Source organism: Prionailurus viverrinus, chromosome B4 (assembly GCF_022837055.1).
Source record: "Prionailurus viverrinus isolate Anna chromosome B4, UM_Priviv_1.0, whole genome shotgun sequence".
Classification (NCBI taxonomy): domain Eukaryota; kingdom Metazoa; phylum Chordata; class Mammalia; order Carnivora; family Felidae; genus Prionailurus; species Prionailurus viverrinus.
In genome coordinates, this window is record NC_062567.1 from 133,845,365 (window position 1) to 133,868,461 (window position 23,097).

Below are 23,097 nucleotides of genomic sequence, written 5' to 3' on the forward strand. Positions count from 1 at the left end.
GGGTTCTGGAGACATCTGGGGCCACGATCCCTTCTCCGTGCCCCCCACAACTAGTGGTCTGGCCTTGGGTAAAACCACGCCAGGGATGGGAAACGCACCCCTTCAAGGACCGCCCGCTGGAGTGCCAGACAACCTGAATCATGAAAAGTTCTTTATGCTGAGCTAGGAGCCTACGTGGCCAGTCATCTCCAAGTGCTTCCAAAACTCCTTCCCTGCCATTGTGTCCCATTCAGGCTCCTCCTTCCTAATCTACAGACCTTGCTCATTGGACCCCTTCAAGTCCATTCCCACCTTGGGGCCCTCCGTGTCCAGGCGTCCCACAGCCCGATGCTCCCAGGTTCCAGCCAGGAGGCTGCCGTGGCTGAGCCAATGCCGAGGACCCAGCTTCTTGGGAACCTAAGAGTCCGGGCTGCTCCCAGGGAGCTGGTACCTTTGGCACAGGCATCTTGGCACCGTCTTTTCTTCTGATGCCGGAATACCAATCTATAACTTACCACGAAATTATGAAATGTGCAAAAACAGAGCACCAGTGATCCCCAAAGCTTTCCATCAAGTCCACTTGGTCGGCTGGCTTTATGCAACTAGTCATCTCTACCGTTCATCCTGAGACTTGCTTTCCTGCTTTAGTCTTCTGTGAATTTTTACAGTGTGTTTTTTTCATGGTTGTTCAGCAAAGTCTGTTTTAGATCCAAAATAGATGAATTCTGTCTGGCGAAACGAGGCTAGAGAATGTACTCAGCACGGTGCGCATGTCCCACAGTGGGTCCTGGGCAGGCCTCTCGGTGGTCCCCCTGCCGGACAGGCTCTGCCGAGACACGCAGGGCCCTTCCTCTCCCGTCTCAGACCTGCCCCTCCTCCCGGCCCCCGGGCCTCTGTTCACCGGCATGCCCTTCCCCACCCCTGGCTAATGACTGTTTATTAAGACTCCGCTCAGGCGTCCTCGCGTCTCCTGGGGTCCCTCCCCTGAACACGCACGCGGCTCCCACCGCCCCGCCACCGCCACCGTCGCGTTCCTTGTCTGCCCTCCCTGCTGAGCTGTGAGCCGCCTGAGAGTGAGGGCTGCCTCATCTCTGGAACCCCAGAAGCTAGCACAAGGCCTACAACGCAGGAAGTTTCAAAAACGCCCTGCTTCATGATTGTTCAGATGAATGAAGGCATGAATGAAGATGCTTCCATCTTGTGATTTATTCTTAGCGGGCTCTCCAAAACCAAAGCAAACACACTGCTCCTTACAGATCCTAATTTGGCTTCAGTTAGCAGGTTTCCTTTCACACCAGCCTCCTCCAGGCTCGAACATTTTGTTCCTTTAATCCCCAATAAGCCAGTCCACGGTATGGCTCGCTTAACTCCCAGGTGCTCCCCGATCTGTCCGGCCCCTGTGCCTGAGCAGGGTAGTGGACCAGCCCCAGGCCGCAGGCAGGAGGGTGTCACCTGGGGCTGAAGCCCACCAAAGCCCGTGTGATCCTGTGGTTCCGCAGATGCCCCCCGCTGAGACAAGGCAGCCACAGGCTGGAAGCTGGCCAGATCCCCAAATCACCGCTTGGGAGAGAAGCGTCCAGAAGAGATGCTACACGTGCTATAGACGTAGGATGAGTAAGAAAAAAAAAAAAAAAATGGAGAAACAAAACATCGATGTGCTACGCCACTGAGATTTGGGGGTTAATTCATTAATTTACTTCCACAGCATAAACGAGACCCTCCAGACTCATCTGAGGCTCTAAACTAATGCACTTCACAGGTGCTTAATAAATGTTGAGTGAATAATGGATGCTATTTTTTTCCTTGTCTATATTCTACCCTATTTTTAAATTTTGTATTTTTGAAAGAGCAGATGTTATTTGTCTGCTCATGTCCACCTACCCATGTTGGGGGGCTTTCCTATTCTGACAGTCGGACCCCCCGGGCTGACAGAGCGTGTCACAGCGGTCCCAGCTCCCTCTGGGTGGGGGAGAACGCCCCTCCCATTGTGCGGGCGACCGAAGGAGGCTCCTGGTGCCTAGACAACCCATGGCTGGCCAGCCCCCGTCGCCGGCTCAGCGCCTCCTGCCCTGTGGTCCAGAGCTGGACCAGGGGCGCGAAGCAGGGTGGAGAACCTGCCATTGCCAGCAAAGACCGAGTGGCTGAGAGGAACAGGCCAGAAGGGTGAGTGAGGGTGAGGACGACCAGCTGAGACCACGATGGGTGGAACAGTCGCACTACCAGATCACCATTTATCATTACAGCTGCTTTGCTGTTGTCTTGTCTTTTCCTTTACGCTCTTCTGGATTTTCTGAGACTTCTAAAACGAGTGTTGCATTAACAGTGCAATCAGAAAAGAGTCTCAAATCTGTATCATCTTTTTGCTACCACTTTTTACGCTTATGTACGCCAGGTATTCCCCATATATTATTTGGTCCCCATTGCCATCCCATTTGATAGATGACTGAAGCCCGGAGAAGGCGAGCCACGGGCCCGGGGTCACACAGCTCAGTCTGGGGCACCACAAGGACAAGGTGCAGCCCTCGCTAGACCACAGCCTTTAGCCGCAGGCTACCCAGCCACCTAGGTTGTCTTTCCAACTTCCGCAGGGGCATCCGATCTCCTCACACGGCCTCTCCCTCCAGGCCGCTAAGGCTCACTTCTCTTCCTAAATCTCCCTCACACCTGTCACTTCCTCCCCAGTCCTCCCTCCACTGCCAGGAAAGCTCACCACGTCCTCTCACTTGGCCCGCTGACCTCTGTGCCGCCCACCCAGTCTCCTGTAATTCATCCTCCCCACTATGGCCAGAGCGATCTTTCTAGAATGCAGGGCTGCCTAGGTCTTTCCCTGCTAGCCACCTGGCCTTACGACAGCGTCCCTACCTCATCCTGCCCTTCGTAGTCCGGTCCAGTGGACGAGCAGGCCCGCTCTCCTGCACAGCCCGGGCTGCCTACGTCCCGGCCGCTCAGGTCAATCCGCGGTCCTGGGATGTGAATCCCTCCTTGGCCCGTCAGCTGGATGTTCATCTGGTGGCATTCAACCTCGTGCTCATCCTTCGGCACATCTTCCAAGTTACCTGCCGGCTGTGTCCGGTGCGCCTCCCACCGTGGCCGTGGTTCCTGCTCCACACAGTGGCTGAGATTCTAGCAGATTCGGAGGCAGCCTTGGGGTGAGATGCTTCCAGAAATGCCCCGTTTCCCGTTTGTCCTCCAGTCCCAGGTTAGGGAGCGGTCTCCTGATCCCTGGGTCACCCCCTTCCTCTTCCTCTTCTAGCCCAAGGGGGCGGCAGCCTCTGGCCTGTAATACCACAACCCCCCTTCCCCACCCAGGCTTCCAGTCCTTTGACCTCTTTGTCGTCCGTCACTGCCTTAAGCCCCACTTGGCCAGAAATAGTAGAGTGGTTTCTGCTTTCCTGCCCAGATACTGGTGTCTAACATTCCTGAAGTTTCCTTTGTCTCGAATGCCCCTCTTCCTCATCCCTCGGGGGTAGTTCCACCTGTGGCAGACATCACCACTGAGTTCCCCTGTCCCTGTTTCTTTTTGCCCGGGACACAACTCCAGACCGCTTCTCCCAGCCTGCCCCGTAGTGGGCGCGGCCGCGTGAAAGGACTCTGGCCAACAGAACTCGGGGAAAGTGACGGCCGCGTTCCCAGGCCTGGTGTCACGACAGCTCCAGGGGGTGGTGGGGCTCCTGGTCCCCTCAGCGGCTTGTGGGCAGACCCCCCCCCCCCACGACGCCCATGCTAGATCAGGACACCATTATCGGGGCACCATTGTCTGTTACCGCGGCTGGCCTCCCCTGACCGACACATGCAGCAAACTTAGCGGAGCAGAGCGAGGCGCAGAGAAGTTAAGTAACTTGACAGAGGCCCCGCAGCTGTGAGGACGGAGGCAGGAGCCATGGCCACCCGTCTGGCAGCGGGGCGCCCTCCCTTTGGGTCCCTCAGCACCCGTGGCGGGCAGTCCGCGGACAAACGCAGAGGCAATTCTGACTTCGTGCAGTTGTCAGGGCAGACGTGTGTACGGTTAATAACGTCAATAAACGTATAAAGAAACTTGAGCCCGAAGCGGCAGGGAGTGTCTCACTCCCACTGAGACGGACACGTGCGCTAGCCCCCCTTCAGGAAGACGAGTGAGCGTGCCCTTCTTCTCCCCCTCGAGGGGGACACTTGGCCCCAACACCCCTCTTTCCCGTGGCCCACACCCAGCCCGGGAGCTCGTCCCGCCCCACCGGGATGCAGACGACAGTCTCTGGGCCCACCCATCCCTTCTCTGAACGTTCCCTGACCCATCTTCCTGAAGCGTGGCTGGGTGATCAGCCTTCGCTAGTCCCGAATGCCCGGCTGATATAATGCCTGAAGACCAGGGCTTTGGGGCCCTGATGGCCCCACCCCTCCTTTCTCACCCTGGGAGCCCTGGGCCAGCACTCATGGAACGTCTCACCGACACCCCATGGGTGAGGGGATCCCCCTTCTCCTCTGACCCCCGGGAGCTATTTCAACCTCCCTCCGACTGCGACAGCTTCCTGTTCCTCCACACGCCCTCCCCGCCCCCACCTGCCGTTCCTGCTTTTACTCCCTCTCTCCTCCACACGTTCCCTCCTCTGGCATTTATCACAGGCGACACTGTGCCCCCGCATACGGGCGACTGCTTGTATCCCCTGACGGGTCCTCGAGTATTGAGACCACACAGTCGTCTTTGGATCATCCGAAAGACTGGGGAGCCCAATCTTCTGGTTACTCAGTGGGACCCACTCATTTAATCTACTGAAAGAGAATATGAATAAGGAGAGCCTCAATTGGCCCTGTGTTGGAGCTGATCTAAAAAAGAATAAGGATTTTATAAGAACTTCAGTTTGCTTTTCTAAATTAGACACAAAACAGCCCACCTAATTCTAAACTCGGCCAACATTTCAGCCTTCCACTTTGAACAGATGAAAAGCTAAAAAATCACATGAGCTGCTCCGTGCGCTTGCCCCTGGGGGGATGCACAATAGCGTGCACCGTCCCGCGGGGACGGGAGCGGCAACCGACACACGACGAGGACGGAGGCAATTCAAAGATGGATCTGGAACTCGGAAATTGACCGCATTGTTAGCGCACCTGGAAACTCAGGCCCCCGCGCGGGGGATACTGCAACTGGGGGCCTGATTCAAGAACAGCTGAATCTAAAATACTTTTTGAAAAATGTAACCGATATTAGGTACTATTTTCCGTCTAAGACACCCTCGGGAAACTACCCCAAGTTGCCAAAAGTTTGGTTCTTTTCTTTCAACGAATTCCTTATCTACAAAAAAGTTGTGCGACATTGGTTTCCGTCTGTGGGCGATGGGGAGAGACTGCTTCTCCCCACACCCGTGGCAGGACTGTCTGCTGAGCTAGTTGCGTCAGGATTGCGTTTGGGGAGTGACGTCGCTTTCTAAAGTGATATAAGGATGGGCTTGAACTCCTGGTTCCCTGGAAATGCAAACATCTTAAGTCTGGTATCGATGATGAGGGTTTACCCTGATTCTCCACGTTCCCGGAGACCAGCCTCTATGGGGAGGAAGGGCAGCAGACAGACACAACCAGAGGAAACCATTCCTAGCTGAGCACCTTGCCCCCTAGTAGCAGAGCAAGGCCGGTGCTGAATTTGCAGCGGCCGGCAACCTGGGACCCTCGGGATGGAAGGGGGTCGACTGGTGGATGCCACTTACCTCATCCAGAGCTTTTCAAACTCCCTCGGTGTTAGAGGAATATCAAAACCGTACAGGGCGTTCTTTATATCCCGCCGCCGAAGAATGCCGTTGCCCTCACTGTCGGTTTCTATAAAATTCTACAATATTACAAGACGACATTTAGTAAGCTACACAGTGTGTTCGTGGTAGTTTAGAGGATTGTCCCCAGCCGATACCTGGAACAACAGAAGACGTGTCTCTCCCCTCTCTACCTGCTTAATTACTTTTCAGTCAAAGCTCCAGATACCCTCACCATTTCGGTAAAGAAGGTGACCGAGCAAAACGCAAACAACTATCATGAACTGGAAGGGGCTGGTTTCTGGGTGATGAGTGGTCTCAGGTGTATGACCCGGCCAACAACTTGGGCTCAAGAGCTATTAGAAATGAGGGTCCCAGAGCCTGGGGAATGAGACAGTAGCCCACGCGCTGGAGGTGGTCATCTTGACAACGTAGCAGACTTGGTCCTCTGGTTGTAAGACAGGGATGAGGCACGTGAGACCCCAGCTCTGACGACGCAATGATATGGTAGCTTTATTTTTTTAAGTTTAATTATTTATGTTGGGGGGGAGGGGCAGAGAGAGAGGAAGAGAGAGACTCGAAAGCAGGCTCCACGCCTCTGAGCAGAGCCCGTCGTGGGGCTCGAACTCACGAACCGTGAGATGGTGACCTGAGCCGAAATCAAGAGCCGCACGCTTAACCCGCCGAGCCACCCAGGCGCCCCAATACAGTACCTTTTTAATGTCCCCGAGGGATGCAAAAGGTATCTGGGGAATTTTCGGCCTGTTAAGAGGGCCACAGACTAGCAGGTAATGTGTGGCACTCGGCACTGACTTAAACTGTTTGGAAGTAATAGCTCCTCTGACCCTCTTCCTCACAACACGGTGAGGTAGGTGCAGGGGCACGTCTAGAAAGTCCTCTGCAAGCATCACACTCCATGGTGAAGGCGGAGACATTCCCTTTAAGGCCAGGAACAGGCAAGGTCTCCGCTGCCCTCTTTTCCACGTCGTACTGGAGGTGTCAGCCAGGGTAGTCAAGCAAGAAAAAGGAATAAAAGGTAAAAAACAGGACAGGAAGAAATACAGCTGTCGTTATTCACAGACGACGTGGCTGGATACAGAGGAAAGATCCACAAATGAATTACTATGCTAAGAGAATTTAGCAAGAAATCTGGATTTCAGGTCAATAGGCAAGATCATTCATGTTCTCATATATCAGGCACAGAGAACAAATTTTAAAAAATAATATTTATAATAGCATCAAAAATAGAAAGTCTTAGGAATAAACCTTTTTCTAAGTTTATTTATTTATTTTGAGAGAGAGAGAGAGAGAGAGAGAGGGAGGGAGGGAGAGAACAAGTGGGGGAGGGACAGAGAGAAGGAGAGAGAGAATCCCAAGTGCGCTCTATGCTGACAGGCTTAAACTCACAAACCGTGAGTTCTTGACCCGAGCCAAAGTCAGACACTCAACTGACTGAGCCACACAGGTGCCCCATCTCAGGACATAAACCTTACGAACGATCGTAAGACTGCTACACAGAAAAGTCTAAAAATTTATCGAAAGATATTTAAAAGTATCAGAATAAATGGAGACGCACCATGCTCGTGAACTGGAAGACTCAAAATTGTAAAGACGGCATTTCTCTCCAAACGCTTTGTTGCCTTGTGGAACTTGACAAACTGATTCATAAACTCTCAAAGGACAGGGGGAGGGACTTGCCTACCAGCTGATCAAGACGTATTACCGAGTTACTGTGATTACAGTGATGTGGTGAAGGTGCCAAGACAGGCAAACTGACCCGGGGAACAGAGTGAGGAGCCCAGAGACACCCGCAGGCCTCGAGGCAGGACAGCGGTGATGCCATACGTCAGGGGGAGAAGGATGGGCTTTACGGGGGCTAGACAACCGGGTCTCCATATGGAAGAGTGGGAGTGAACCCCTGCCTCCCAACACATAGGTGACACGTGGTGTGGATTTCAAGACCAGGATGGGAAAGGCTTCACTGGAGAGCTGCTGAAAGGTCTTCAGGACTTCAGATGAAACACAGATTCTTGGGCGAGACCTACAGGAAATGTTAACACATTTCGCATTTGACTCTATCGACAAGAAGAACCCGGGGCGCCTGGATGGTTCAGGCAGTCGGGTGTTGGACTTCGGCTCGGGTCACGATCTCACGGTTCGTGGGCTCGACCCCCACGTCGGGCTCTGTGCTGACAGCTCGGATCCAGATTCCGTCTGTGTCTCCTTCTCTCTCTGCCCCTCCCCTGCTTACTCCCTGGTCTCTGTCTCTTAAAAGCGAATAAACATTTAAAAAAATTTTTTTAACGAACTTATATTTACCAAAAGATATCATATGAAAAGGGTGCAAACACAGAACACAAACTGGGATTAGTGACTCGCACCACGTATCATCGACAAAAGACTAGCAGCCAAACCGTGGTACAAGTTCCTATCGACCAACGAGAAATCGCCAGAGAGCCCAGTGAGAAAACCAACCAGCAGGCCCTTCACGGAGAAAGGAAACCTGCCTCAGGAATAAACGAAAAGATACTCACCGCTCACGAGTAACCAACACACGCTCCCTAAAACTAGAATGACACGCTGTTACGCATCCACTAGGGAGGAGGAAGCGGAGTCTGACAGCACCGAGGGCCACACGGTAGAGCTGAGCGGCTGTGTCTGAAGCCCCTGCCTCACAAAGCCAAGGCCGGTCACTGCCTGGCCCTTGATGCAAAGTGTGTGCGGCGCTAAGACATTGAGAGTGTTCTCCTCCTTCATCTGGGTGGCGGGTTACGTGGTGGGATACAACTTGGGATACGCGGTGACTACCTTAAACGTACCTAAGCTACGCATGTATATTATTATTGTACGTCATTACTACATACACTATATGCATTCGTGCATATTATACACGTACAAATACACACGTTATATATATATATAATATATATAATATGTATTGCTATTACATTGCACTGTAGAGTCACAACTTGAAAAATGAGCTTTAAAAAAAGCTACTTCAATTATAATACAATTCTTTAGCACTCTTACTGGTGCTTACACCACAAGTCTCTTGGGATCAGAGACCGTGTCTTTTTTTTTTTTTTTTGGTCACTGTGTCTTTAATATCTTGCAACAGTCCATAGTTAACTCATAATAATGTTTGCTGAAGAAATCGATGAACTTGTTTTCCAAACATACTTAAACGGAAGTGAGCCTGTTAAGCTGCCCAGAAGAGGCCGATTGCCGGTGCGTCCAAGAGATCGGCTGTGGTGTCCTTGGCCGAGCCCGGCTGAGTGGCCAGCCGGGGACCCTCGCTGAGGACAGCTAGAGGACGCAGTACCTGACTTGTTCAAGTTCCAAATGCAGTTCTACTGGGGACCACATCCTTTCCGACATTCGCGGGTCTTTCTGGCGAACCCACGGAAGTGCCCAGAGAGGAGCCAAATGCCACGTGTCTGCCACGACCCGGAAGGGAAGAGCAAGGCTGTGCTGGATGGTAGGAGAACACCTGCCTCGTCACCAGGCGTCCGTCATTAATGCGTCTTGTCTATGCGTCACCCTACTTTCTGCAGGTTTGGGATTCAGAACGAATCCCAAAAAACTTTAGAGGTTTTTTCAAGATAAACTGAGAGAGTGGGAGAAATGTCCGATCGAATACTAATAAAACACACAGGGGCACGCAGTCCCGCGGGGGGCCGAGAGAGGTGTGAGGCCCGGCACGAAGTGACGCTTGACCCCCTACAAAGCGGCTCCACATGCCCCTGCTGATTCCTCTTCCTCCGTAAGCCTCCAAGTCTTCTTCCCTTCCCACACTTCCACCAGGCTCCCTTCTCGAAGGGACGGACCCGAGGCTGCTGGCTTAGCCGCAGAGCACTCCAGGGTCCCCGCCCCTCCCCTAAACACACTTGGGGTTCTGCAGAACATCAGGGATAAAGTTGGTTATGAGAGGCCACGGGAATCGGTGTGGAGAGGAGGGGCGCCTGGGGGGCTCAGTCGGTTGAGCTCAGGTCATGATCTCACAGTTTCGTGAGTTCGAGCCCCGCATCGGGTTCTGTGCTGGCAGCATGGAGCCTGCTTGGGATTCTCTCTCCCCTCTCTCTCTCCCCCCGCCCCACTCTCCCTCTCTCTAAATAAAAACAAAAACAAAAACAAAAACAAAGTATGGAGAGGTAAGTGCAGAGGACGTGCTCAAGGGAGTGAACACAGACAGAGAGGGTCACCGAGCCCGAGAGGGGGCAGGTCCAGATAGGGAGTGGAGGAGGCCCGACAGAGCCGTGGTAGGGCCAGGGGAGGAAGCATTCCAGGAAGTACGGATGCAACAAGGCAGAAACAAAGGCCTCCGGCAGCCTGTTCATTTTCCCCACGGCGCCCACCTGCTTTGTTAATAAGCTGCTTCTGTTTCTTAACCGCCACCTCTCCTGTCTGTGAGCTCCGAAGGCTGGAAGAAGATGGGCCTTCGTTACCACTGAACCCCCAGCACAAACCCACGTACCCCGGAGGTGTGCTGCGCAACATTCATCAGAGCAGGGCAGGATGAATCCAGGAAGGGCCTGGAAGGGGCCGTGGGAGCCCCTGGGTCCACGGAGGGCAGCATCAGCAGAGGGGGCATTATAGGGGCAGGAGGAAGAGTGGACAGAAATAGCAGGGAGGAGGGGAGAGGCAGGCCCAGAGAAGCTGGGGTGCAGGGTGTGGAGGATGATGTCACACAGCGAGCTCGGCCCTCTCCCGCCTGCCATGCCCATGTGGTCGCAGAGTACAGCCCAGGGCTGGCCCCGCACTCCCGCAGGACGGCTCGGGAAGGCCAGCCCTACCCGTGGGAGCGGGAGGACTCCGTGTGATTTGCCACCCTGAGCCGCACAGTCAACTCTGATGGCAGGGGACTGGGGAGAGGCAGCCCGGGGGCGGCACAGGACTGACAAGACAGAACTTCACATCGGACACAGGCCAAGAGAGGCAAACATTGAAAGAAAATGACCAGGTGAAACAAAGTGGAGGCGTTCTTCACAATAATGTGAAAATCCTTCTGGGAGCGTCTGCTTGGCTCAGTCGGTTAAGCGTCCGACTCGATTTCGTCTCAGGTCATGATCTCGCGGTTCGTGAGATCAGTCGAGAGCCCCACGTCGGGCTCCGCGCTGACAGTGCGGGACCTGCTTAGGATTCTTGCTTTCTCTGACCCTCCCCTACTTGTGCTCTCTTTCTCTCTCAAAGTAAATAAACTTAAAAATAAAAAAAGAAAATTCTTCCACAGTGCAGTTTTAAAGACATTTCCTAAGGTGAAGGTGTTGTGTCCTTGTTGGGTTATGAAATGACCACCCACTTGTGGATGAACTCAGCCCTGCAGGCTCAGTTCTACTGTCCCGTGGGCACAACTGTCATTAGATTATGCGCCCATCTCAACACCAAATTGGTTTACACGATTGCCCATTTACAGCATTCACCTTCAAAATGTGCTTTCTATCGTTTTGGAAGACAGGAAGAAATCCCACCTGCCCAGAAATGCAGGTTTTGAATGGGGTAAAAATAATATGACAGGGTTCTTTTTTTGTTGTTGTTTAAAATTTTCAATTCATATCAAACCTGAGATACATCTAGGAATTTCTGTCCCCATAACTCCTACAAATACTCCTTTTTCTAAACATCAGTTGACCTCGGATGGGAGAATTTATGCTGAAAAAGTATTTTAGGAATAAAAGGAATCACCAGTCGGGTATAGAACATTGTTTTCCCATCTCAGCGACGGGATCTAAACAGCTTGAGTATCCCAATGATCTGAGAACACTGAAATAGATTTCCTTTCCTTTTAAGGAAATAACTGTTTTCTTACCTTAGATAAGTCTGACCATCTGGTTTTTGCTTTGGTAGCAAGATACTGATGAGCCTGCTCACAAGCTAGTTCTGAATCTGCGACCTTCTGTTTTGGTCTTAAAAGAAAAATAAATAAATAAATAAATAAATAAATAAATAAATAAATAAATAACTGTGTTTAAATTTAATGGACTCGTTAATCTCCCAAGGGGTTCCCCGTCCCCGTTTGTTTCAAAGATACCGTTAAAGCCTGTTATTTCACATCTGGTCTAACTTAATTCTCAAAATACAGTCTTATTTCCCCAGCTGCATGTTAGGGAAGTCTTCTTAAATTTTATAAGTCCTTGTTTATTTTCAGATAAATGCTGTTCAACTTTCTCTGCCACTCACAAAACAAACAGGGCTCATTTCTTCTCAGAAGGGGAAAAAACACCATAGGACAGTGAAGCCTCTTCAGAAGAAAACAACCACAAACTTCTATTTCTGAATTGGCGAATTGGAATAATAATGCAGACTAACAAACGGTTCAGGAACACGGGGCGGGGGTGGGGGGGGGGCACCGCTTTCTCGGTCCCAGCTACTGTTCAAAGGTTGGGCTCAAGTATGTAAAATGATCAAAATTCTGTTTATTTCCTCCTAGGATGATGGACGCCAAAGACACTTTAAAAAAATGCCCCACGCTTAACACCGTGGCTAAGCCCTGGATTCCTCCACTCGAAGGACGGGGGCGGATAAAATCTGTAAAACCCTTCCCCACTTCTGTTTCTGTAATTGCTCTGCTCCTCGGAGCACCTATCCCTCCCTTTCTGGCAACTTGAGCTGTTTTCCACATCCAGATCTGCATCCGAAATATTTTCCCTGCAGATATCAGGGCGCTCAGCACATTCCCCCGGCAAAACTGACCATATCCACGCCACCCGGCAGTTTCCTGAAATGGGACCACATCTGAGACCCCCACCTGGAACCTGCGCTTACTCACAGGCATGTTGGGTGCTAAGCGCATCTTGCCACCGGACCGAGGCCCATAGAGACCCCAATATAAATTTCTCCTGAAGGGTCCCCAGAAGACCAGTGTGGGGGATGGACAGCAAGCAAGCCCCACAGAGCCCCTTTAAAGAAGTATTACTTATGCTTCTGCAAATGAACCGCATATAAGAAAAAAAGTCTGAGGTCAACCAGTATGCTGCCAGTTGAGAAAATGCAGGGATTTGTGTGTTGCAAACAATGGAGGTCAAAGGCTTACACAATCCCCCTAGAAGGGCCGCTTTGAACGTGACCCTCTGTATGTGACACTCAGGTCGGCAGCACTGCGTGGGTTTCTCAGGTGCTGATGGCCACCACGAGGTCAGTGACCAGCGGGTGCTGAGCACAGCCAGTCAAGTGACACATGGAATCTGGAGTTTTCCCAGCCATGCCGGCATTACCATCCCACTCTGCGAAAGAGGAAGCTGTGTTTTCGGGAAATTGACCAACCTGCCAAATGACACAGCCAGGACCTGGAAACCATTCAGACTCAGGTCTCCGATGCCATGGCTAGCCTTTCTCGTGACCATTTGGTTTTTATCTGAAGCTACAGGTTTGCTGCCCCTGTAAGTTCACTCTTCGTAGGAAAAGATCCCTGAAATATTACACTTCACAGAGGTGAGGGACACCTCTGGTTTTTACGCACCGGGGGTCCTCTTTCCACTTAGCATTTCTGTTTCCGTTCAACAAACGCAGCATTGCCCAGTGCGTGGCTGGAGCGCCGGGCTCGGTGCGAAGGCTGGAAAAGTGGAGCCTGCGGCTCCCGCCCACCAGACAAGGCTCTCCTGGAAGTTCCACCCTGGCACGCATTTCAGAAGCAGACGGCAAGCCAGGTCACGGCAACCCGAATCAACAAAGCAAGCAGCAATCAGTGTTCTTCATGTGGCTTCTTCAGATCCCTTCCAACACGCTCTGCTGCCCCCGGACAGCTGTCCTGGACCGCTCCTCAAGTTCCTTGATGACTGACCGTGCCCAGAGCCCATGAGTCACCAGGTGCATTGGTATCCGTGATTACCCCCAAAACCTACACTGGGCTATACTGGGCCACATAGCGTCTTATTTTAAGCAGCTCTTCTTTGGCGAATTACGTAAACTGTGACCCCCACAGTTTGGCGAGCACAAACTCCTACATTGCTACTGTTGAACCAGACCAAATGAGGGCTTTCCCAGTTTCACTTTCCCTCCTGGAAAATGCCAGCTCGTGGGGGTACACGGTAAACTATGGCGGGCACGCCTCCCTTTATTAAGAGCCCACCCCGGTCTTTAAATTCACCAATTGCTTCTATATTGCTGAATCCAGGGGTCTTCGCTGACTTGTGTGTTCCATGTGCCCCTATTAACCATCTCTCCCCTCTCTGGTTGCCTTCATCATGCTGTGCTTTAAGTGACACCACGTGTTGGAATACCAATCCTGGGGCCGGGTGAACGTGTGCCTCCAGTGAGTATGGTTTTCCCTCCCCCAAACCTTGACCACTGGCTCCCCCAAACCTTGACCACTCCTCTCTCTTTCCACCCCAAAGTTTATTTACTCTTCTGAAAGGTCATCCCTTCTCATGTCCCCAACCATGCCTTCCTGCCATTTATCCACACATGTGTACCGCTGGGGCTGTAATCTCCTCACCTACTTTTCTGTTCCATCTCTCTCCAACTGACTACCGGACTTCACAGAATCATGGAATTTCCAGGGTGGAAAGGGATCCAAAGGTCAACCAATCTAATCCTCTGTCACTAGTTCACCACTAAATGTTTGGGAAGGTTGGGGGGACTAGGTTGCATTTTCACAATTATTGCTTAAGAGGACTGTAGGTCCTAGTAATGATGCCTATTCCCCTGTCTTCACCTTAAGTTCCTCCTAAATCCAACCTGCACCCACAGGACTCACCCGAACTCCCCCCAAAGGATAGAGATTCTGAGGGGCATGTTCTGTGTCTGCAAAGTCAGCGAACCCAAACTGATCTCGCTATCTAAACACATATCTGAACGGCCTCCACCAGCCCAATTTCTTTTCTAGGCCGTAAGTCTTGAATGTTTTCTCAGTGAGCCAGGCTCAAACCGGGGACACCTATGATTTTCCCACCCATTTCTCCCCGTCCCATTTTATATACTTGTCTCCTCAAGAGATCAGAAGGTTTTTCTATGGCCTTTTCCAAAAGTTACTGATTTGCTCTATTGCCTGACTCTTTAGATCTTGATAGTCACGGAGACCCAGACTTGTTATCAGCCAGTCTGTCCGATGCAAACATATATGACTTCTTACTCTGTGCTGCTCTGGGTCCTGTAGACACCCTGACCAGCGATGTGGACAGAGCCCACATCCTCAAGGAGCTCATACCATGATTGTGGGAACTTACAGCAACATGTGGAAAATGAATGAATCAGATAACTTGGGATATGAATGTGACCAAGAGTGATGGGTGAGAGGGGAGGCTTCAGCTAAGAAGGCCAGGGAGCGGCTCTCTGAGGCATGAGTGGTGATGAGGCAGCTGTGTGATCACAGGGACCAGCACTCCAGGCAGGGCAAGAGTCCTTGTCCCTCTTGTCCAGCTAAGATGGAGAAGGCGCACACCGCACCCTCTCTCCCCCACTGATTACAACTAAAAGCTCTCGACAGAATACAAGAAGTAATTCTGAGGACACCAAAAAGTAAATAATAGAAAGATGATGGAGGGGTGCCTGGGTGGCTCAGTTGGTGAAGCGTCCGACTTCGCCTCAGGTCATGATCTCACGGTTCATGGGTTCAAGCCCCATGTCAAGCTCTGTGCTGACACCTCGGAGCCTGGAGCTTGCTTTGGGTTCTGTGCCTCTCTCTCTCTCTGCCCCTCCCCTGCTCACGCTCTGCCTCTCTCTCAAAAATAAGTAAACATTAAAAAAAAAAAAAAGAAGGATGATGGAGAGGGAAATCAAAACTTGAAGAATGACTGATATGAATTTCATGGGTTCTTTATCGCCCGTATTCCCAGCTTAGGCTTAAGGACAGTCCCACTTCTGGAACTATGCAGCGGGCATGGGCCAAAAAAGCTCCACAAGAAAGCCTGTATTTCTGACCAAAGAACCAGAAAGGATAGCCCTGAAGTACAAAGTATGTGGGGGATATAATGCCCCCTTTGTCTCTTTTCACCCTCCCTGTTCTGATCCAAAGACTCTGAGTTACATACCTACACTTTTGTGACATAGCCAGCAACAGTAGTGGCCAAGTAAGTGCCTAAAACTAAAACTCTTCCCTTTCACCAGAAGACACACTCTGTGCTCAAGGAACACTGAAGGTATCCACATTATTGTTTTCCTCTCACTGTGTTGCACTGGGGGTAGGCCCAGTCATAGGAAGTACATAACCATGCAGATAGGCCCAAACCTGAGGGTTTCCAGCAAGAAGGCCAAAAAAAAAAAAAAAAAAAAAAAAAAAAAAAAGAGAAAACAGGTGGGTGGGGGGACTCTCTGGGGGCTGGAAAGTGTGGGGAGAAATCATATGAGAGGGCTGAAAAACAGGATGCCTAAATCTGTGCGGGAAGTTCCAGATTCACTTCTGCTGTGCTCTTGTGTGAAACTAATCCAAAGCAGCACAACAGAAGCTCTGAGAACTTCACTACTGTGTACTGAAGACTTGCTCCCTCCACAACTCCCCACCTGGGGGGCTGCGCACATGGGCTGGCCTCATAGTGCTGCAGTGGCCTTGAAACTCAACTGACATAGAAACCACAGAAGGCAGGTTAGGACTTGCAGTCTGAACCTAACTGGATTGACAGTTTGCTTAAAACATAAATAAAACACAAATCAACACACAACTGAGGATTTTAACTGGGCCAGAGTATCATAATATAATACTTAAAAAGCCCATGATACAATCCAAAATAACTCAATATACAGAGAACCAGGAAAATCTCAACAATTCTCAAGGTAAAAGACAACAGACACCAAGATGACCCAGATATTGAAATTATAATATTTTAAAGCAGCTATTAGAAACATGAAGTAAAAGTAAATGTCCTCAAAATACGTGGGAAGGCAGATAATATGAGCCAAGAGATAGAAGGCTGGGGGAAGACAAGAACCAAATGAAAACTTTAGAAATGAAAAATACAAATGAAATAAAGTTTTTACTGGATTGGCTCGATGACAGAATGCAGACGACAGAGGAGTGAGTCAGTGAACCTGAAGACAGATGAACAGAATTAATCCAATCTGATCAATGGGGAAAAAAGAGAAGAATACAGCTTCAGGGACTAATACAGGGACCAGTGGTACAAAATCAACAAGTCTACATTCATGTCATTGGGATACCACAAGGGGTGGATGGAGGGAGAGATTGATACCAAAAAAAATTTTTTTAAACATGAGGAAATAATAGCTGCAACCTTCCCAAACTCGATGAAGAACATAAATTTACAAATTCAAGAAGTTCAGTAAACCCAAAGAATGATAAACAAAGAAAGTCATGCCCAAACACATCATACTAAAACTAATAAAAACCAAAGATAAAGAAAAACCTCCTGAAAGTAACCTGAGGAAAATGACACAAGCCATCTAGGGGGCAAGACCATTTGAATTCCTGCAGACTTCTCACCACAAACCATGAAGGCCTGAAAACAATGGAGTAACATTTTTAAAGTGCTGTGAAAATAACTGTTAACCCAGAATTCTATACCCAGAAAAAATGTCTGTTAGGAATGAAGGAGCAAGAGAGATTTTCTCAGTGAAGGAAAACTAAGACAACCTGTCTCCGGTAGACATGCTCTGAAAGACCTGCTGAAGAAAGCTTCTCTGAGGAAGGAACATGATAACAGAGAGAAACAGAACTTCAGAAATAAGGGAAGAGAAGCAGAAATGGCAAGTATAAACACACTATTTTTCTCGGTTTCAAAATTCATGAAGCACAAATGGATAGAACTGGAAAGAGGTATAGACAAGTGCTTAACTGTTGTTGGGGACTTCATCACTCCTCTCTAGGAAGTGATAGAACAAACAAATAAGCAAGAACACTGAAGACCTGAACACTATCAACTAACTTGATCTCATCGGCACACTCCACCCAACGACAGCCAAATACACATTCTCACCAAGCATCCATGGAATACTCACCAACATAGACCATGTCTAGGGTCATAAAGCTGAACAAATGTAAAAGAATTCAAATCATACAAAGTATGTTTTCTGACCACAACAGAATTAAACTAGAAATCAATAACAGAAAGATAGTTGGAAACCATGGACATATTTTAAAATTGACAGAACCACACATAAATAATTGTGGATCCAAAAGAAAGTCTCAAGGGAAATTAGAAAATATTCTTGAGTAAATGAAACTTAAAACTGTAATAGATCCAGGTTTGTAGAATGTAGCCAGCTCAGTGCCTACAAGGAAACTGATAGCATTCAGGGTCTCTGTTAGAAAAGAAAGAACTCAAATAAAAAATCTGAGTTTCCAAACTTAAGAGAATAAAAAAGAAGAGTAAACTATATTCAAAGCAAGAAGAAAGTAGGAAGTAATAAAGAAGAGAAATCAATAGACAGAAATTTGTTTCTATTGCACAGAAAACAATAGAGCAAAATCAATGAAACAAAAAGGTGGTTCTCTGAAAATATCAATCAAATGATAAATCTCTAGCGAAACATATCAAGAAAAAAGAAGAGAAGACATTACCTACCAAGTATCAGAAATGATAAAGGGGATAACACTAAAGACCCTCCAGATATTAAAAGAATGTAAGGGAGGAATATTTTGAAGAACTTTATTCTCATAAATTTAACAACTTAGATGAAATGGACCAAAAAACACAAACTCCAAACACTCATTCAAGAAGGAATAGAAACCCTGAATGATCTATTAAATTAATGAGATTCATAGTTAAAATCTTCCCAACAAAGGAAACTCCAGGACCTGATCAGTTCTTTGGTGAATTATATCAAATATTTAAGAAAGAAATAACAATTCTATATAATCCGGAAAGTGGAAGAGAATTGGCATTCATGACTCTCAGTTTTTCTTAGAGGGCTTTCAAAGAACAAAAAAAAATTATTTATTTTCTTTATGAGATAACACTCATTCTATCTTGCAATACCACCTGGGTCCATTGATGGGGTCAATGGGGTCTTACATACATGGGGTCTTAGTGATCTTGATTTCAATTTTACTAGATCGATTTCATTATCCCAAGAAATGATCAATCATTTATTCTTTAATTATTTCCAACTATGCTAAAAGAGAGAGAGAGGGAGAGAGAGAGAGAGAGAGAGAGAGAGAGAGAGAGGCTAAAGCAGTAAGAAGAAAACAGAAAATGAGGGAATTACTTAGCCAATGACAGGATCTTGAAATGAATCACCCCCTAGTTTTCTGACTGCACTGCCCAAAGTATAACAGCATCTTTAGAGAAGGTGAAAAGAACACAGCAACACCATCTTTGTAGTCTTGTGTCAGTTTTCATCGAACATAGTTAAAAATTCAGAATTATTTCATGTTCAAATGGCAAAGGGAAGAAAATTCAGATAAGAAGACATCTCCCAATGATCAGATGAACCAGAAGAGGAATCCACACAGACAGAACAGGACTCTGGATTCCAGAGATGATGATGAGACTGATCATAAAAGCCAAATTTTTTGACAAACGAATGATGTATTTCTAAGAACGAAAGGGAAATTTGGCCTTTCGATTCAGCTAGCCATTCAACATGAAGGACCTGATCATACACTATTTTGTGGCAAGAGGCCGAAGCATCAAATTTTGCTAAAAGGGCACGTGACAGTGTTGTTTCATCTTTTATGACGTACGTGAACCAAAATGGACTTGATGTGGGTTGTCAGTAGATAAATGGACAGGCAGGTATGTTTTAAACAAGGGAACAGATTGGAAGGGACTAGATGATGGAGAAATGAAACAGGCCATTGGACTGATCGTTCTAATTGGCATTTATACATCTAAAAATGAAAACGTTTTGCGGTTATGAAACAAACAAGGTGGTCTTACTCTCTTCAACAAAATTATGAGCCCTCAAATTTTCCAAAGTATTGTGTTTGATAATGCTGGTGGAAAGGGAAGGCCCTGAAGGTAGAGGGGCCCAAACAAGAGGGCAGGATGGCTTCCAGAATGGGATGGTGTCTAGGTGTGGCCGGTGGCTGAAAGTGAGGCTGGTGTGGTAGGCGGGTGAAGGAGGGTGAGGCCTCCAGGCAGAGAAAGGGGTCCCTCCAAACAGGCACCCTGCGTTCACATCTCTGCTCACCACCCATCACCTGGGTCCTTCATCTGGCAAGTCAAGTGATAGGGCCTCCTTGTAGAGTACTAAAGGATACATCTTCTCGAAGCAGAGGCATGGGGTCTGGCCATGGGAGGCCTTCTAAAGCAGTGGCTTTCTAAGGCAGTGCCTTGGTTGAGGTCTCTCCACCAGACCCTTGGACGCCATGCTGGGTCTCCCTGGACTGCAGGGACTGTCCTCCTTGACGTCTATCCTCCGCTCTAGGACTGCCGAAGGGTCTTTCTGCAGCACAATGCGGCCCTCTGCCTCCACAGCATAAAACCCTCTCCTGTCTGCTGGCAAAGGATGGACTCCTCAGCCTGGCTCTCCAGCCCCTTCTCAGCTGGCCCTCCTGCCTCTCCAGGGCTCTCCTCCCACCATGCCCCCATGGTGCATGCCACTTCTGCACACACATCCTCTCCCCGTTTCCTGAGTGCGCTCGACATTTCCACCTCTGAGGTGTTGTAAATGCTGTTCTCTGGCCTCGAACCACCATCTGGTAGCCTGCACCTGACAAACTCCTCCTCACACCTCAAGATGCCACTCGGATGTCCCACTCTTCCCGGGCACCTCAAGCAGGCTTAGCTGTTCCCATCTCGGAGGCACTTCAGACATCCTTGCGTTTCACTATAGCTCTTTACTTTCGTACCTGTTCCACATTCGCCCACGAGCCCCTCAAAGGTGGTCTTTGTACCACCTCATCCTGGGGCCACATCTAGCCCGGAGCAGACCCTCAGTAAACACTTGATGAGCGAGGGAATGAACACAAACAAGAAGGCTGAGTCATTTGAATGGGAAGATCGCGCTCTGTGGTTGAAATTTTCTAGGTTCACTCTGCACACGTTCTCCAGAAAATTCTTTCTGAAGGATATTTTTGTATTGTTTTAATGGCAAGCAATCAAGTCTCCTATTACAGCTCCTCAGAACTTGAGCAATTGGAAGCAGGTGTCCAATTCACGTGTTATGCGATCATTTCTTTCACTTAGAAGGAGACCACAGTTGTTTTCTTTCTGGCCGGCTTTTCTTAAAGTACAGGCAAAACAAAACCAGCGAATTCAGAGAGAAAAATTAAAGAGCGATATCAGAGGGCCTCTGCAGCCCAGCCAAGTATCGCGTGATCTGGCCCAGTAATGGGGGCTTCTGGGAGTTCTCAGCTGCAGGGAGCTCCCCAGCCTGGCGGAAGGGAAGGGGTGGGGCCGCTGGTACCTCCAGGGCAAAACAGCCTAGTGAATGTTACTACGGTGCAGAGAGCACATCTCTGAATTATCATAGTGGATGGGAGGGTTTCAAAAAAATAGTACTATTCCACTTATAATAATTGGTCAAGGAGGGGCTGAAGGGCCAATTCATTCATGCCTGTTGGCATCAACAGATCTCAATGGGGTGGGTGTACTGGCATTGCTGTTCCTGCTTGAAGGGGCGTAGGCGCTTACTGAGAGAAATGGAGGAGACGAATCACGGTCCAGCTGACACGCAGACTCGCCTCCTCGACCTGAGGGAGGCTGGCATGGAGTAGACAGAGGTCGGGGGTGGAACACTGCCTGGGAAGGGGTGGCGGGGGCGTCGTCCTTGTGGCTCCCCAAACAGTTGGCTCAGCTGACCCCCGATTTATAGAAAGTAAAAGACGTATACTTGACCCTTGAACGAGGCAGGGGTTGGGAGCGCCAAGCCCCCCACAGTCAAAAGTCCCCATATAACTTTTGACTCCCCCCAAAATTAATTAGTAGTAGCCTACTGTTGACTGGAAGCCCTACTGGTAACACGACCGATTAACCCATATTTTGAACGTTATATGTGTAATACTATATAGTTCTTACTATAAAGTAAGCGAGGGAAGAGGACGTGTGAAGAAAATCGTAAGAGAAAACACATGTACATAATCACACTGTATTTATCCCCCCCCCCCCAATCCACATATAAGTCAAGCTGCAGGGTTGAAGCATCCTGTGGTTATTCAAGGGCCCCGTGTATGTATGTGTTTACACTCATAGAAAAAAGCCTGACGTGATACTCAGTTTCCATCAATTACCAGAAGGTGCTCTGTGGTTCCCCAAGTCGTGTGATTGCCTAGGCTGACATGTTAGTGCCTGGACCAGTGCTCTCTAGACAAGCGTTAGCTTGCACAGCTCAAAGGCAGGGGGCCGACAGGTCTCGCAAGGCTGGGCAACACCCATAAATCTGACCCCAGCTTTTTATAAAAGAAAAAACACAGAAGTGCCTGCACGTAGTTGTTGTGTGGCTAGAAGGAAGGCCGGCACGATTCACAGTGACACGCGAAACCCACGCTCACGGGTGGCTAGATCGGGTTGTACCTTCTAATCCGCACCCGGTATCTTTCAGGCTTTCTGCATTGAAGGCTATTCCTTGCGTGGTTTCTCTCGAGCCCCCCAAAAGGCGAAACGATCGTTCCCCGTGGGGGCAATTCCGTTCCTCCCCCTCCTCCGTGGGCCCAGCGGGAGCAGCGGACCCCGTGGGGGCAAAGGCGCTGAGCCGCGTGCGCTCTTACCTAACGAGTCTTTGAGGCGGGTCGTCTGTTCTCAAAGACGTCTTCTCACACAGATTTCGAAATTCCCGAAAATTTAGCGTGACGCTGAGTCTCAGGCCAAGAAGGCCCAGGAAACGCTCAAACTCGTCGTCTTGAAGATTGAACAGTAAGAGCCGTAGCAGTCTGTGGACATCGCGCATGTGGATGATGCCATCCCTGTCAGTGTCTATTTTAAAGAAGGCGGAGTAGGGGTCCTAAAAACAAAACGCACGCGTCAAAGCGCTTCCTTCTGAACCCCCGCGACAACACACTTACAACCCCGCGCGGGTGGGCTCCTCTCCAAAACGAGGAAGGGGCGGTGTCCCCGCAACGGCTCCGTGGGCAAGTTCCCTCCTCCAGGAACATATTTGCCGCCGTATGCTTTTCCCAAGGAACCATGCACCGCGTTCTCCCGTGCCCTCTTGTAACGCGGGGAGGCCAGGGCAAGGGACAAGAAAGGCTTTTCTCTTTCCCTTCCCCTCTCCGCCTTTATGGTAAGAGGATGCTGGAGCTCTTCAGGACAGATAAAAATCTCGCCCTCGATGTTCCCATAGAAGCTTCATGATGTGTGGCAGCTTCTGTCTACAGGAAAACAAGTGCGGTCCTGAATGTCACCTCGAGGGGCCATCCGGGGGCCAGTACCCGGTTTTGGGTGACGGTGCTGACGAGCCGGCCCTGTCTGCTGAGCCAGAGGGACTTTGCACGGGTGCTCTGCTCCGTCGGTGATGCCACACGAGGGCACCACAATCCCCATCTTGCGGATGAGCAGATGGAGGCTGGGAGGGAGCCTGTGACTTAGAGGCCACGCGGCACGCCGAGGGCCACCCGCCGGCCGGTTGCCCGCTT

The 23,097-nt window shown here is 49.6% G+C and overlaps 1 protein-coding gene across 7 annotated transcripts in view; it reads right to left on the reverse strand.

The window, feature by feature from the left end:
- The window catches only part of EFCAB6 (EF-hand calcium binding domain 6), a 251,139-nt gene that overhangs the window by 60,716 nt on the left and 167,326 nt on the right, over nucleotides 1-23,097 (reverse strand). For all 7 annotated transcript variants that reach the window (XM_047868126.1, XM_047868128.1, XM_047868127.1 and 4 more), the window contains 3 exons: nucleotides 22,234-22,466; nucleotides 11,500-11,596; nucleotides 5,655-5,773 (listed from right to left, as the gene is read on the reverse strand). In XM_047868126.1, coding sequence (XP_047724082.1) covers nucleotides 5,655-5,773; nucleotides 11,500-11,596; nucleotides 22,234-22,466 — 449 coding nt within the window. The remainder of the gene's footprint in view (nucleotides 1-5,654; nucleotides 5,774-11,499; nucleotides 11,597-22,233; nucleotides 22,467-23,097) is intronic.